This window comes from Heterocephalus glaber, unplaced genomic scaffold (assembly GCF_053883595.1).
Source record: "Heterocephalus glaber isolate CG9 unplaced genomic scaffold, H.glaber_assembly_v1.0 deba00001532, whole genome shotgun sequence".
Lineage (NCBI taxonomy): Eukaryota > Metazoa > Chordata > Mammalia > Rodentia > Bathyergidae > Heterocephalus > Heterocephalus glaber.
Genome location: NW_028258330.1, coordinates 5,565,480 through 5,580,296, shown reverse-complemented (window position 1 = coordinate 5,580,296; position 14,817 = coordinate 5,565,480). Strand labels below are relative to the sequence as shown.

General features: G+C 45.5%; 1 protein-coding gene across 4 annotated transcripts in view; it reads right to left on the bottom strand.

Moving 5' to 3' along the window:
* The window catches only part of Rrbp1 (ribosome binding protein 1), a 53,773-nt gene that overhangs the window by 30,222 nt on the left and 8,734 nt on the right, over window positions 1-14,817 (bottom strand). For all 4 annotated transcript variants that reach the window (XM_087188640.1, XM_087188641.1, XM_087188642.1 and 1 more), the window contains exon 2: window positions 119-2,513. In XM_087188640.1, coding sequence (XP_087044766.1) covers window positions 119-2,492 — 2,374 coding nt within the window. In that variant the 5' untranslated portion in view covers window positions 2,493-2,513. The remainder of the gene's footprint in view (window positions 1-118; window positions 2,514-14,817) is intronic.

The window sequence follows — 14,817 nt, the reverse complement described above, 5'->3', positions numbered from 1 at the left end:
TGCTGTTGCAAGCCACGGGATTTGAGGACATTTGTTACACAGCCTTGCTGTGGCTACAGCTGACTGATACCGGCAAAGACAGCTTTCCTGCCGTGTTCACAAAGAGCAGAGTACTCACCAGGCTCACTCTTTTTCTTGGAACCAGACTTCTTCTTTGCAGGAGCCTCCAGCTTGGGCGCCTCCTGGCTCTGCACTACATCTGCACTTGCACTCTTACTGTGGACAGGAGCTAGCTCCGGCTTCTTCCCCTGACTGGCAGCTGCATCTGCCTTTCTGCCCTGGTTTGGAGTTCCCTCTGCCTTTTTGCCTTGATTGGGGGCTCCATCTACTTTCTTTCCCTGGTTTGTGCCACCCTCAGCCTTTGTGCTCTGATTAGCAATTGAATCTGTCTTTTTGCCTTGGCTGGGGGCTCCCTCTCCCTTTTTGCCCTGGTTCTGGGCACCTTCTCCTTTCTTATTCTGGTTTGAGGTTCCTTCTGTCTTCTTTCCCTGGTTTGGGGTACCCTCTGCTTTTTTGCCCTGGTTCTGGTTCCCCTCCCCCTTCTTAGTTTGGCTCTGGTTCCCTTCCCCCTTCTTACCCTGGTTCTGGGCTCCCTCTACCTTCTTACCCTGGTTCTGGTTCCCCTCCCCCTTCTTAGTTTGGCTCTGGTTCCCCTCCCCCTTCTTGGCCTGGTTCTGGTTCCCCTCCCCCTTCTTAGCCTGGTTCTGGTTCCCCTCCCCCTTCTTAGCCTGGTTCTGGTTCCCCTCCCCCTTCTTAGCCTGGTTCTGGGCTCCCTCTACCTTCTTGCCCTGGTTCTGGTTCCCCTCCCCCTTCTTACCCTGGTTCTGGTTCTCCTCTCCCTTCTTGGCCTGGTTCTGGTTCCCCTCCCCCTTCTTAGTTTGGCTCTGGTTCCCCTCCCCCTTCTTAGCCTGGTTCTGGTTCCCCTCCCCCTTCTTAGCCTGGTTCTGGTTCCCCTCCCCCTTCTTGGCCTGGTTCTGGTTCCCCTCCCCCTTCTTGGCCTGGTTCTGGTTCCCCTCCCCCTTCTTGGCCTGGCTCTGGTTCCCCTCCCCCTTCTTACCCTGGTTCTGGTTCCCCTCCCCCTTCTTGCCCTGGTTCTGGGCTCCCTCTACCTTTTTACTCTGGTTCTGGCTCCCTTCCCCCTTCTTACTCTGGTTCTGGCTCCCTTCCCCCTTCTTACTCTGGTTCTGGCTCCCTTCCCCCTTCTTACCTTGGTTCTGGTTCCCCTCCCCCTTCTTACCCTGGTTCTGGTTCCCCTCCCCCTTCTTGGCCTGGTTCTGGTTCCCCTCCCCCTTCTTACCCTGGTTCTGGTTCCCCTCCCCCTTCTTGGCCTGGTTCTGGCTCCCCTCCCCCTTCTTACCCTGATTCTGGGCTCCCTCTACCTTTTTACTCTGGTTCTGGTTCCCCTCCCCCTTCTTGGCCTGGTTCTGGTTCCCCTCCCCCTTCTTGGCCTGGTTCTGGTTCCCCTCCCCCTTCTTGGCCTGGTTCTGGTTCCCCTCCCCCTTCTTGGCCTGGTTCTGGTTCCCCTCCCCCTTCTTGGCCTGGTTCTGGTTCCCCTCCCCCTTCTTGGCCTGGTTCTGGTTCCCCTCCCCCTTCTTGGCCTGGTTCTGGTTCCCCTCCCCCTTCTTAGCCTGGTTCTGGGCTCCCTCTACCTTCTTGCCTTGGTTCTGGTTCCCCTCCCCCTTCTTACCCTGGTTCTGGGCTCCCTCTACCTTCTTCCCCTGGTTCTGGCTCCCCTCCCCCTTCTTACCCTGATTTTGGGCTCCCTCTACCTTTTTACTCTGGTTCTGGTTCCCCTCCCCCTTCTTAGCCTGGTTCTGGTTCCCCTCCCCTTTCTTGGCCTGGTTCTGATTCCCCTCCCCCTTTCTGCCCTGGTTTTGGGCCCCCTCCACCTTCTTGCCCTGAGCCGTATTAATGGCTGGGGCACTGGTCTTGGCACCCACTGGGGGCACAGCCACCATCGGCACCTCCTTGGGAGCAGCTTCCAAGATGGCTGACTTTGAGGCCAAAACCTGGATGGAATTCACTACTGAGCTGACTGCTGGTTCAACTTTGGCCACTTTTTTCTCCTTCTTCTTTTTGTCCTTTGGGGAGGAGCCCAGCTTCTCTTGGGGCATGGCTGGTACTGCAGCAACAGGGGTAAAGACCAGGGGGGCCTGGATGGGGGTTGGGGCCACAGCCAAGGCAGGAGTGCGTGTTGGTTCTTTGAGGAGGACGGTGACATTGGGGCCCAGGTCATGGTCAGGAATCTTCCCGTTTGGTTTCTCATCCTTTTTCTTGGTCTTTCCTTTCTTCTCCACGGTTTTCTCCTTCTTTTTCTTTTCCACTTTCTGGTAGTAAATTTTCGCCATTTCTTTGCGCTGGTTGGCGAGGGCCTCTTCATACGACGTTTCCTTCATGGAGAAGGTGGACACCAGGAAGATGCCAATGGCAGACACCACCATGAAGCCGCCAAAGACCATGACGCCCAAGGTCTGCGTGTCGTAGATATCCATCCTGGCTGGTTTTCTTTCCACCTGTCAAACACACACAAACATACCCACACACAGAGATTACATTTTAGACACACTGAGGCATCTAACAACTTCTATTTCTACCTTCTCTCCAGAAACATTTTTATTTTCTTTTCCAGTACAGGGGATTGTACTCAGGACCTGGAGCTTGCCATACAGGCACGGTGCCACTGACCTATATCCCAGCCCAAGTTTTACTAATTCTTGTTCCAGATTAAATTCAGAGTAGATGTCTTTGCAGCACACATTCTTACCTACTCCCCTTAAAATGGAGTCATTTTTACCCAAGATCTATGGAGTCCCTTCAATGCTGAGTGGGGGTCTGTCACCAGGGTCTTTCACACCCAGGAAACACCACAGTGGCGGCCACCAATTCAGGATGTGCCCACCCTGAGCACAGGTGTGAGATGGAAGTGGTAGCACTGGGGGCAGAAACACCCCACATAACCCAGGTAGGGGTGTCATACTGTTAACTGCCACAGAATGTGAGTCCTGAGCTGAAAAAGCTTTTGATTTCTCACAATGCCCCAAATCATCTCTCAATGTAAAACTGGCTGTCATGAGCCAACCCAAACATATGTGCATGCCATGCCTTCAGCCACAGGCATTCTGGAAGGCAGGCCCCTGGCACAGCCTTGCTATTCTGCTGCCTCCCTTTACACCCAAGAAACAGTTACCTAGGGTCAAAGACAGGCACTTCGGCGCCATACCCCTAGGAGGTGGCCAGGAGCTGGGTGAAGGAAAGCAGCCTTGGCCTGCACTAGCTCCTGTGGCCAGGAAGCCCACCCTCTGCGTACCAGGAACAGGTGGGATAAGCCTTGGGAAGCCACCAGTCTCAGAATACACAGGAGGGGACTGTCACCAGGCCCACTGGGACAACACCCCCTACAAGAGGGTGAACCCCACCATTCTCACTGCCTGTGGACCAAAGCCCAAAGGGTCAGTGGACATCAGGCCCGCACTTTCCTGGCTGGTGGCCCAGGCTTAGGTCCACTTCACTGAGGAATTCCAAGAGATACACCCAAGACTTAGCTCATGCTGATGTCTCATCAAGTCCCTGCCCCTAAGCAGTGCAGGCAGGGGGCAGAGGGGAGGATGAGGAAGGTGTAGGCTTTCCGGGGCCCTGCCCACCAGGAGCTCTGAACATGGGGAACCAGGTCCAGGTGGTTGGCAGCTCAGACACTGTAATCCCCATTCCTCCCAAAGAGGAATGGGAAGGGAAACAGAGAGGGACCTTCTAAATAGCAATCAAGAAATCCAAACTGGGGAACTAGGGCATTTTCATCTACAGAAGGGAAAAAAAGAATGAAGTCTCAACATCCTGCCCTCACAGCAGTTCCAACACAAGGCCTCCCTGGGTCTTTTCAATTAAGAGCCTTGAGAGGGTTGCAAGCTCTCACACTCTGGGTGTGCAATTGCTATGACACTCTCTCCTCTGACTTACTCCTCTGTCACCTTGGGCCTCCCAGGACCAGGAACAATGCTCCTCCTTATGCGAGGAACAAGGTGGCACTTGTGCTCCTATGGACCCAGACCGTGGCTGCAGCAAGTGAGTGTCCCACAGCCAGGACTTGCATGCAACAGTCAAGGCGGCTGGCCCAGCAGCCTGTCTGGGACATACTCCCAAATTCAGTGCCTCGGAGGGCCTTGCACCCTACTTGGCCTGGGTGGGGTTCCCTGGGGGCTCCATGTTGCCACTCACTCCTTGGTGGGGGGCCATGACGAAAAACCCTCCCGGTCCTCCTGAGGACCTCTTAGAGCTCTGCAAGGATCTCTAAACATGGACAGTCAGTCAAAAGATGCATGATAACTTCGATGTTTAGCTGATTGAGGTGACAAAAGTCCTCCAAAACATGCCCTTCTCCAGAGCAGACCAACGCCACTGCAGGGGCCGGGGTCATGCTGGCACAATCCCACCAACCACACACCTGAGGGTGACCTCTCGTGCATGGAGCTGCAGTTAACATGGGCCACCAGACCTGATGCAGCAGCAGCTGTGGACAAAGTGGGACCTGTTTGCAGTAGAGCACTGTGCAGCTCTGTGCTCTCCAATGTCTAAACTCCAGCAGAAAAGCCAAGGCTGGGAAATGAGCCTTTAATCTCACTCCTCACAGGCAAACACGAGGCACCAAAATACATTCTCTGTGGGGAGCTCAGCCTCGAGAAAAGCAATCTTGGGAGGATATTTTTCCTCTACAGTGCACACAAATGTATGTTTCACAGCAGCACAAATGTGTCTTCCCAACTTTTGCAGAACAAGCTGCTTTAAAAAGAAATTACATCTCCACTGCTAATTCCTGAGTTAGAATTTTTTAGAAGAACACTTTCACAGGAAAATGAAAAGCCCCAGTCTTTAGTAACACACTGCAGCACTTGTGGTAAAGACGGCGTCCATAAAACAGTGATGCAAGGGAATGAAAGACACTTTTCTACTGTCAGCCGGGCAGGGTGTGGATACATCCTGGGGACACAGAAAGCTGGGTATCTCAAATACTCTGAAGGTCAGCACCCCAGGCTTCACTGCTGAAGCCCGCACAGGGCCACACTAGGGAGCAAACGGCTGGGCCAGATGTGTGCCCAACACACCCCCTAGGGCCTGACCACAAGGAACCTCCACTGGGACAGCTCCATAGACACCCATGAAACGGACACTTTCTCACTCAAGCTCACTGATGCCACACACTCAAGAGTGCGAGGCAGACAGATGAGGCCTCTGAGGGAAGGGGACAGGAGGCAAGCTCACCAAGTGCCTTTGGGGCTCCAAGAAAATGGCTCTTCTGCTCTTAGAATGGGGACAAAAGGAAGTGGAGGCCTCAACTCTTCAGACAGGCCTGAGCAAGCTGGGGTCCTCAACAGCACCTCTAAGTCTCCTCCTAGCAATGCCTGGCTGTTTCATGGGGGCCACACAGGATGCCAAGAAGCCCTGACCAATAAGTGGGCCAAGACCCTTCCAGACCCATCTCCTTTGGGAAGGCATAGAAGTGAAACAAAGTGGCACAGAAATGGAGCTTCTATACATACGGCTACACCAGAATCGGTATCTCATTTTAAAAAACTAAGCACTGAGCTTTCCTAACCCAAAAACCTGACATCTAAACTGCCCCAAATGCTGAAGTTTTCTGAGCAGTGATGTGGCTGGCACCACAAGTGGCAGATTCCACACCTGATCTCAAGGGCAAGTCCCAGGCAAAACCCAGGCATGGTGAGGATATTCCATAACACCACTTTGGGCAGTGGGCAGACCATGTGCAGGAAACAAATGAATTCAGTACTTAGACTTGGGTCCTATCAGCAAGATATCCCATTATGTATGTAAACATTTCAAAATCCAAAATGTGAAACACTCCTGGTCCAATTGTTCTGGATAAGGGATACTTAACCTGTGTTATGAAATAGTTTAGACATTCAGAGGAAAGAAGAATATGAATATCAGTTTACCCACTTCCTGGGTTTATCTAGACCTCCCACTTAACTTCACACAGCACACACACAAGCACAGGTCATCTTCAGCTGCCTATCTCTTCCACACATTTATGTTGTGTTACAAACATGAATTTCTACAAACAATGCACAATACTGCTTTGCATGCTAGTAATTGTTACATAAGGGACAAAATGGGTGTTATTTAGCTTTTTTTTTTTTTTTGAGACAGGGCCTCACTACATAGTTCAGACTGGCTTTGAACTCACTATGAAGCCCAGGCTGGCCTCAAACTCATGGTAATCCTTCCTCAGCCTCCCAAATTCTGGGATTACATGCATGCACCACCACGCCCGACCTTAGCAATGATTTCTGACTATATTTTCATTTGTTTTTGAGACAGAGATTATGTTGCCCAGGCTTGCCTCAAACTCCCCAGCTCCAGCAATCTTCCTGCATCAGCCTCCTAAGTAACTGGGACTACAGGCACACCTAAACTTTTTGAGATGTATTATGTAGATCCACATAACTTGTGCTCCTTTAATTCCAGTATTATGTAACTAGACCTCAAAGCATCCACACTCCTGCATACTTAGGTTTCTAAAATGTATGCCCTAGGCCAGGCATGGTGGGGCACGCCTGTGATCCCAGCACTCGGGAAGTTGAGGCAGGAGTACTGCTGAAAGTTTGAGGCCAGCCTGGACTACACAGTGAGTTTGAGGCCAGCCTGAACTACATAGTGAGACCCTGTCTCAAAATAAACCAAAAAAAAAAGTATGCACTTCACATGAAACTGTAGTGTGCCGGTTCTACCACAGAGCAAGAAACTGCCTTCATCCCATGCTCCCTGTCCCTAGGCGTCCAGTGCAAGGGAAGTTACTTCTCTCAAGAATGTCAGTCACACTTTTTGCAGTTAGGACCTCCCTCACTGTATGTTTACTTTGGTAGGTGACAAGGTGACAGGAAGCAGCACTTTTCAGCTTAATTACCAGCCCTTTCCCTGACCATCTCCTCCTTTCTCAGTGCCCCCCAGGGGGCCTGTTTGTGGATTAGGTGGATTATTTATAACTCAACACCATGCTTTAGTTTTAGCCAAAGGATCCCCTCCAGGACTTCCACTGAGATTTTTATCTGAATCACACGGAATTTACAGAATTTACAGGTAAACCCAAGAAGGACTGACATCTGTAACTGCAGGAACTCCTTCCTCGCTCACATTGATTTAAACGTGTTCTTTCATACTTTTGCAAAGTTTTCATGATTTCCCCTGTAAAAGTCTTCCATACATTTTTGTTGTCGTTAAGATAATCGCTGTTTTTAAATGTTTTAGAGAAAAAAGATCTTTTGTAAATTAAGTTTTTCTATTTTCCAGATATAGACAACCAGCAAAGTTACACACTTTTTCCTCCTTCCTTGTCTTCATCAAAGTTACACATTTCTGCATACGGATCATTTACTCAGCCGTTATTATGCTAAATTCTAGTCAAAGCTGGGAGTTTGTGGATGTAGATTGATTTTTTTTCATTAAAAAAACACCTGGAAGAAGCCAGGCGTGGTGGTGTACGGGCCTGTAATCCCAGCACTCCGGAGGCTGAGGCAGGAGGATCGCTGGGAGTTCCACACAAGCCTGGGCTACATAGTGAGTTCTCACAACTACATTGTGAGACCCTGTCTCAAAAACAAAAACAAAAACAAGAAAAACACCTGGAGGGGTGCAGTTTCCTTTCTTGCTTTCTGAACTATACCCTGAGGAGTGGGGTCCTGTCAGTGTCACCAGGAGAGGGGACAGCATCCTCATTGCATTCCTAGGTTTCCCTTCCAATGTTTCACTGTCACACTGTATTCAAGTCTTTCCTGGAAACCTTTACTCCGGTGAAGTAGCATACCTTTTATAAACAACTGAGTATTGGATTTTAGGAAATCCTTTTTGTTATCATTCGACATTTCCTCCTTTAATCTGTATTGTGCTGAATTATATTATGGTAGCCCATGCCATCTGCTGGGGGTACCACACAATACCAAACATACCCTGTTTTTTCTTATACATACACAACTATGACAGTTTAATTTATAAATTAGGCACAGAAAGAGTTTAGTAACTAATAACACAGAACTATAATACCATACTGCAATACAATTGACAATTATCATGCTCCCATGCTTTAGGACCACTATTAAATAAAACAAATTCTACTTTTGCAATAACACAGTGATCAGTCTGATAACCAAGATAGTGGGCAGGTAAGCACATATAGCATGGACATGCTGCATCAAGGACCAACTCGTGTCAGCGAAGCCAGCCAGCATGAGATTTTATCACGCTGCTCGGTATAGCGCAAAACTTAAACTTATACATTTCTGTAATTTTAATACTTTTAGACCATGCTTAATTGTGGGTAACTGAAATAGCAGGAAATAAAATTGTGGATTGGGGAACTATTATAATACATATTCTGTTAACTCACAGACGATTTCTATAGTATAACAGTCATTGGTGGAAAAATCTTTTCTTTTAAAATATTATCTTTAGATTTGCTCTGTTCCCATTTTTATGTGGAATTTCTGAGTGTTCTAAAGTAAAAAAATGAGGTCATTCTTGGGCTGTCCTCAATCTTGGTACTAGGGTCACCTGCTTCTCACCGAATGAGCTAAGGATTATCCCTGTGCCCTTGTTCTTTGGGACAGTTTCTACAGAAGTGTGGCTATCTTTGTTTTATAGTTTAGATGACTACAGGATGCAGTAAAACTGTCAGGGTCGTTGTTTGGAGATCTTTTCTTGGAGCAGGAAGGCCGGGGAGGGCGGGGGGGCGCTGGTTTTTAACTGCTGATTCAATTTCAAGGATTCCAGAACCAGCTTTTGAGTTTATGGTCCAACTAATTTTCACTACTCCATCCTCCATTGGTTTATTCTGTTCTTTCCAACTTTTTGACATGCATATTTATTAATTTTTGATCCTCTCTTGTAACAGACATTTAATTCTCACATATTCTTTCTTTGACTTGTAACCTGGCAGCATGTTTCTCTTCTAATACACAGGGGGGTCTGATCATTGACAAGTCCTAATTTAACTGTACCATAAGCTTTGAGATTCTTATTCATGATAAAAAATAAATAAAATGAAACAAAATCTTTCACGTGACCTAGGAAATGGAATGAGATACACACACAAATACACACACCAGTATATACAAATGTATGCAGACACAGGTAAATAACACAATCCTCATGAAACTAACTCAGTATGTATAATACACTGAATTTCAAAGCCAAAAAAAAAATTAAAAGGTTTTTACAACAAAGTAAATTGGCTTTGAGGCTGGGCCTACAGTTTGAAAACACTGATTTAGATCACATACTATTTGATTTTTAATAGACTGTGGTCAATTTTTATAAATTTGTGCATATGAGTGCAGGGTCCTTGTGTATGCTTAGTTGAACTGAATAATCTACCCAGCGCTGCTAGGTTTCTGCCTGCCCAATCCAGCAGCTCTTGAGAGCTGGCAACTTCCCCACCATGATCATAACTGGCCAAATTCTTTCTGGGATTTTTCAATTTTTGCTTTATTGGGAGACCATCCCGTTAGGTGAACATACAATCAGAATTACTACATCTTCCTGGGCAAGTGCCTACTATACCACTCCCTCATTCTATAGGGACGTTCCTCATCCTAATAATAAATCATTTTTCACTAAAATATAGTTTGTCTGATTATTTTTAAAGTTTTACCAGCTTTTGTGAGGTTAATAATGGCCTGGAATCTTTCTCTATTTTTCACATTCAAGGCCTCTGTGTGTGTATGTTTTAAGCAGGGTTCTTAAAAATAGTATATAGCTGGGCCGGGGATTAACTCAATGGTGCCGCCGCCTGTCTCGAAAGCACAAGGTCCTGAGATCCAACCCCTGTACAAAAAAAAAAAAAAAGCATACAGCTGAATTTTATTTTAAGACCAGTGACAATTTGTCTTTTTAACTGGTAGGCTTAGTCCACTAACATGTACTGTGATTCCCCGTATAACTGGGCACATTTATACTCATTTTATGCTTCCTATTTATAACAGATTCTTTACTTTTCTGTTCTGTACTCCATTAGTTTAAATGTTATTGGGCTGGGGATTTAGGTCAGTGGTTGCAGTGCCTGTCTCGCAAGCGCAAGGTCCAGAGTTCGATCCCCGGTACCAAAAAAAAAAAAAAAAAGAAAGTTTAAATGTTATCCCTTTTTTCTTTAGTTTGGAAGTTAAACCTTCTATTTCTACTTTTTCAGCGAGCACCTTAAAAAAAAAGTGAAGGCCAGGGATTTAGCTCAGTGGTTCCGCTACCTGCCTCGCAAGCACAAGGTCCCAAGTTCGATCCCCAGTACCAAAAAAAAAAGGGGGGAATGTTCTTGCTGGGCACAGTGACACATGCCTATAATCCCAGCACGTGGGAGGATGAGGCAGGATTTCCACAAATTGGGAGGCCAGCCTGGGCTACATAGTAGTTTAAACCCAGCCTGAACTACATGAGACTCTTGTCTCAAAAAACACACACAAAAAATAAAAAACAAAATGTTCTTTACCGTAACACTTTTCTAACAGACAGATCTGACTCCATTTCACTAACGTCTCTGGCCACCTCCCCAAAGCAGGAGGTCCTAGGCTACAAGTGGGTTCCCTTCCCTCTGTCAGGAGCCCCTTCTTGGTCCTGTGGCCCGTCCCCAGCCCTCTCTGCATCACAGTCCCTTTCCCCTGCATCACCCTTGTGTTGTGGCAATTCCCAGGTGCTCCCTTCTGCCCAGCACAACTTCCTGCGCACTCTCTTCTCTCAGGGTCTTGCCAAGGAGTGTCTCTGGCCAGTTCTTTCAGCTACTCCGGAGTCCTTACTGCCCTGGAGAGCCCCAGCTCTCCTTCACTCCCCAGCAGAGAACTGAGTGCAGAGCTCCTTGGTCCTCTGCCAAACTGGGTGCCGGTGCAAGAAGCAGCCCTGAGAGATCTGCAGTCAGTGAGCTTATCGTTGCTTATCCTTTTTGTTCTCATTACTTCTAGGACCCTGGTTTCTGGGGCTCTAAGTAGGCAAGCATTTACTCTTACCCCAGCTTACTGTGCCTCCCGAGCTGGAGAAGCCCTGTTGCTCCAACACTCCTGAGCACCACTCACTGCCTCCTCTTGGACAATGGCCTTGCCCTGGTGCTAACCTGCCCCATGCACTGGCCTTTATCAAGGGTCTTATCTTTGCCCCAACCAGACCCTCAGGGAAGTCGGCAGGCAAGGGCTAATTTTTACAAGAGATGGGGGCCTCCAGTTAAAAATTCTCAGACTTCGTCCCCTGCCTCAGGAAAAACAGATGAGTGCTCACCTGTCCTCAATCCTAACCTCTGACTAGAAAAATGTCTACCCTGTCATTGCGGGTGCAGCCCTTCAAGGGCTCAGGTTTTGCATGGGGCCCAGGGACATTCCGTTGCCACTCCCTACACCTCACAAATCCTGGTTCCCAGAGATGACAGCACTGACCCACCCACACCCATCCCAAGGTCATCTTAGGTCAGGAAGGTTACTCTGTGGCCACCTCTGTGCTACCTTCTAAGTTTATGAACTTAACATTTCTCAGAATGGATCAGAGCACCAAATCTCAAACTTTAAAGGTAATCTCTGATTCTTTTCAATCCAGAGAAGCTAAGAAAATGCAACTAAAAGATGGGTTCTGAATCAATTCACTGTGTTAGGATGGAAATAACTGTTTCATTTTTTTTAATTCCTACTTTAAAGAAACAAAACGAATGAAGTTATACTTGTTTTAAAGAAGAGTTGAAACACCAAAAATAGAAATGTATTCCATTATAAGGCTCTGCTTATTCACCAGCCATTTCAGATTCAGTTTCTATGCCTGAGGAAAAAATAAAGAATTGACATGTTTTTGTGTTTCTCCAAAAAAGAAAAAAATCGTCTTTGGAAAAACAGGTATTTAAACAGACCTACATTTTCTGAGAACTTTCTTATAAAAAGCCACTGCCTCACCCTACTAGTGAAGACAACATCCCTGCCCGGCAGGCAGAAGCAGAAGCAAAGACCCTGATTTCTGGAACAGGAGAGTTAGGCTGTGCAAGCCCAGAGTTCCCCCTGAAGAGGGGGTCGTCCATCTACCACCCAGACCAGACCTGGAGACGTCAGCACTGGGTGCTATCAGGACTTTGCAGTCACCACAAATCTATCAGAAGGCCCAAACCTAATCAGAAAAACACAGGTATCTTGATAGAAGAAAATGCATGCCAAGGAGTCTTGGCATTTTGGAAAGACATTTCTTTCTCCCCTCCTGTATGTTATTAGTCCACATTAATTTTACCAAACACTAGGTTCCCTGGGGGACTTCCCTACAAGCATCTCGACCACCACCACCATAACCTTCTACACCCTGTTCCTCTTTCCTCTTATTCCCTTCTTGGAAAGTGATTTCTTGATTCTTCAGTTTTTACACTATTTTTTCCTCAGTATTGCGGATTTAACCCTAGGTCTTCATACTGAAGTATATGCCCAGCCCTTTTTTCAGAATTTTTATTTTGAGATAGGATCTTGCTAATTTGCCCAGGCTGGGCTGAAACTTGGGATCCTTCTGCCTAATCTTTCAGACTGCTGGAATTACAAGCACGTACCACCATGCCTGGCCAGTTTTTAAATTCTTGCACATGATCTACTAAGTTTCACTTTCTATTTGTTGCTAGTACAGAGAAATGTAATTGATTCAGGTAGGATTTTTTCTCCCAGAACCTTGCCTGATTCTACTAACTCATTTGCAGATTTTTAACATTTATTACATAAAGAGTGTAAGAATCAGTTTCATTCCTTCCCAATCTTGACATGTTTTGCTTCATTTTTCTTGAATATTTACATGGGGTAGGACCTCCAAAACAGTGCTAGAGATAAAGAATGACAGTAGGCAGCCTGTTTCTCCTGATTTTAAAGGACAAGATATAGGGGCTCACTGTTTAGTGTCACATTTGCTATGGGCTTTTGTAGACATCCTTTAGAGCAGGTTAAAAGAAGCTCTTCATAGCCCTAGTTTGCATGAATCCATGCTGAATTTTATCAAATACTTTCTCTGTATCTGTTAAGATAATTACACTATTCTGTAATCCATTGGTGTGGGAGATGAACATAAACCTATTTCTAACTGCTAAACCAAGCTTGCACTACGAAGGTAAAACAGGAGCTCGTCATTATACACACTGCTGGACAGAGTCTGTACTGAGATCTGACTGCCAGCTTCCTTCCCTCCTGCTATTCTTTTCAGGGCTTATAACAAGGTTCCTTCCTTTCTTTTTTGAAGAGTTTGAGAACAATTGCAATGCTTAATCTCTAAATGTTTAAGAGCAAAAGGTGAAACCAAGTGGGTCTGGCATTTTCTTTGGGAGCACACAGGATTATGGGCCTAATTTCTTTAATAATTTATAGGACTATGCAGGTTTTCTATCTCTTCTTGGTTCAGTGTTAAGTTATACTTTCTAAAAACTTTCGGATATTGAGAACTCGCAAATTTCTAGACATATTGAGATGTAAGTTTTCCATGTACAATGTGTAGTGTAATCCCCCTTCACGATCTACATTTTTACAAATACCCAGAGTATCAACTTTTTAAAATAAATTTTGTTTATTTTTACTTAGCACAAGTTCTTCATAGTAACCACTTATCTTTTTAATGTCTACAACATCTGTAGTAAAGCTATTTCACAGACTTCTTATCAGTTACTGTGCCTTTCTCTGGATCAGTCTTGAGATTTGTCCAGTGTGTTTCTAATATCTCTTTTTCTAAGGATGAAGGCACAACTTTGCTGAGGTTCTCTACATTGCTTTTCTGCTTCATTCATTCTTACTGTTACTCCCTACTGACTGACTTAAGGGCCGGGGATTTAGCTCAGTGGTTCTGGCACCTGCCTCACAAGTGCAAGGTCCCTAGTTTGATCCCCAGTACCAAAAAAAAAAACAAAAAAAAGAGTACCTACTGACTGATTTAGGTTTAATTTGCATCCCAAGATAGATGCTTATTAGTGCATTAGTGTTCATCATTTTCTCTTTCTGAATGCGTTAGTTATAAATCTCCTGGTAAGTACTAGTTTAGTTACATATGTTTTAATATATACTATTTTCATCATTCCTTTCAAAATATTTTCTATTTCCCATTATAATTTTTTTACCTACAAATATATACTAGAACCATTTTAGTATTTCTAAGTACGTAAGATTTTCTATTTATCTTTTTATTCGCATTTTTACCTTAGCCTTATTGTGGTCTGACAACTTACTCTGTACAATTTCAATTTTTTAATATTTGTTGAGACTGACTTTATGGCCACAGATACAGTAATCCGAAAACTTTTAAGTATGCTCTGGTTGGCTGCAGTATTTTTTGAAATATATAGTCACATATAGACCACATTCCTTCTTTGTTCAAAAGTTCTAATCCGTATTGATTTTTGTCTATTTAGCTATCATTTACTGACAAGACTACTGAAATTCTCTACTGTGATTATAGATTTGATTTCTCGTGAATTCTGACAATTTTGGCTTTATAGATTATGTTAACTCCAAAGTTAAAACTGAGTAATCTTCAAACTGAACTTGGACTACTATGAAGTGACTTTCTGTCTAGATAATGTTTATATAAAAATTCTGCCCTGAAGCCCATTTTATATGACACTTTTCTTTTTAACAGTATTTCTATAATATGCTTCCATTTTTTACTTTCACCCTTATCTTGCAATCAGTGTTAAGAGTTGGACTTTTTTTTTTTTTTTTTTTTTTGGCACCAGGGATCGAACTCAGGACCTTGAGCTTGCAAGGCAAAGCAGCAGAACCACTGAGCTAAATCCCCAGCCCAAGAGGTGGACTTTTATTTTTTGGTACCGGAGATCGAACTCAG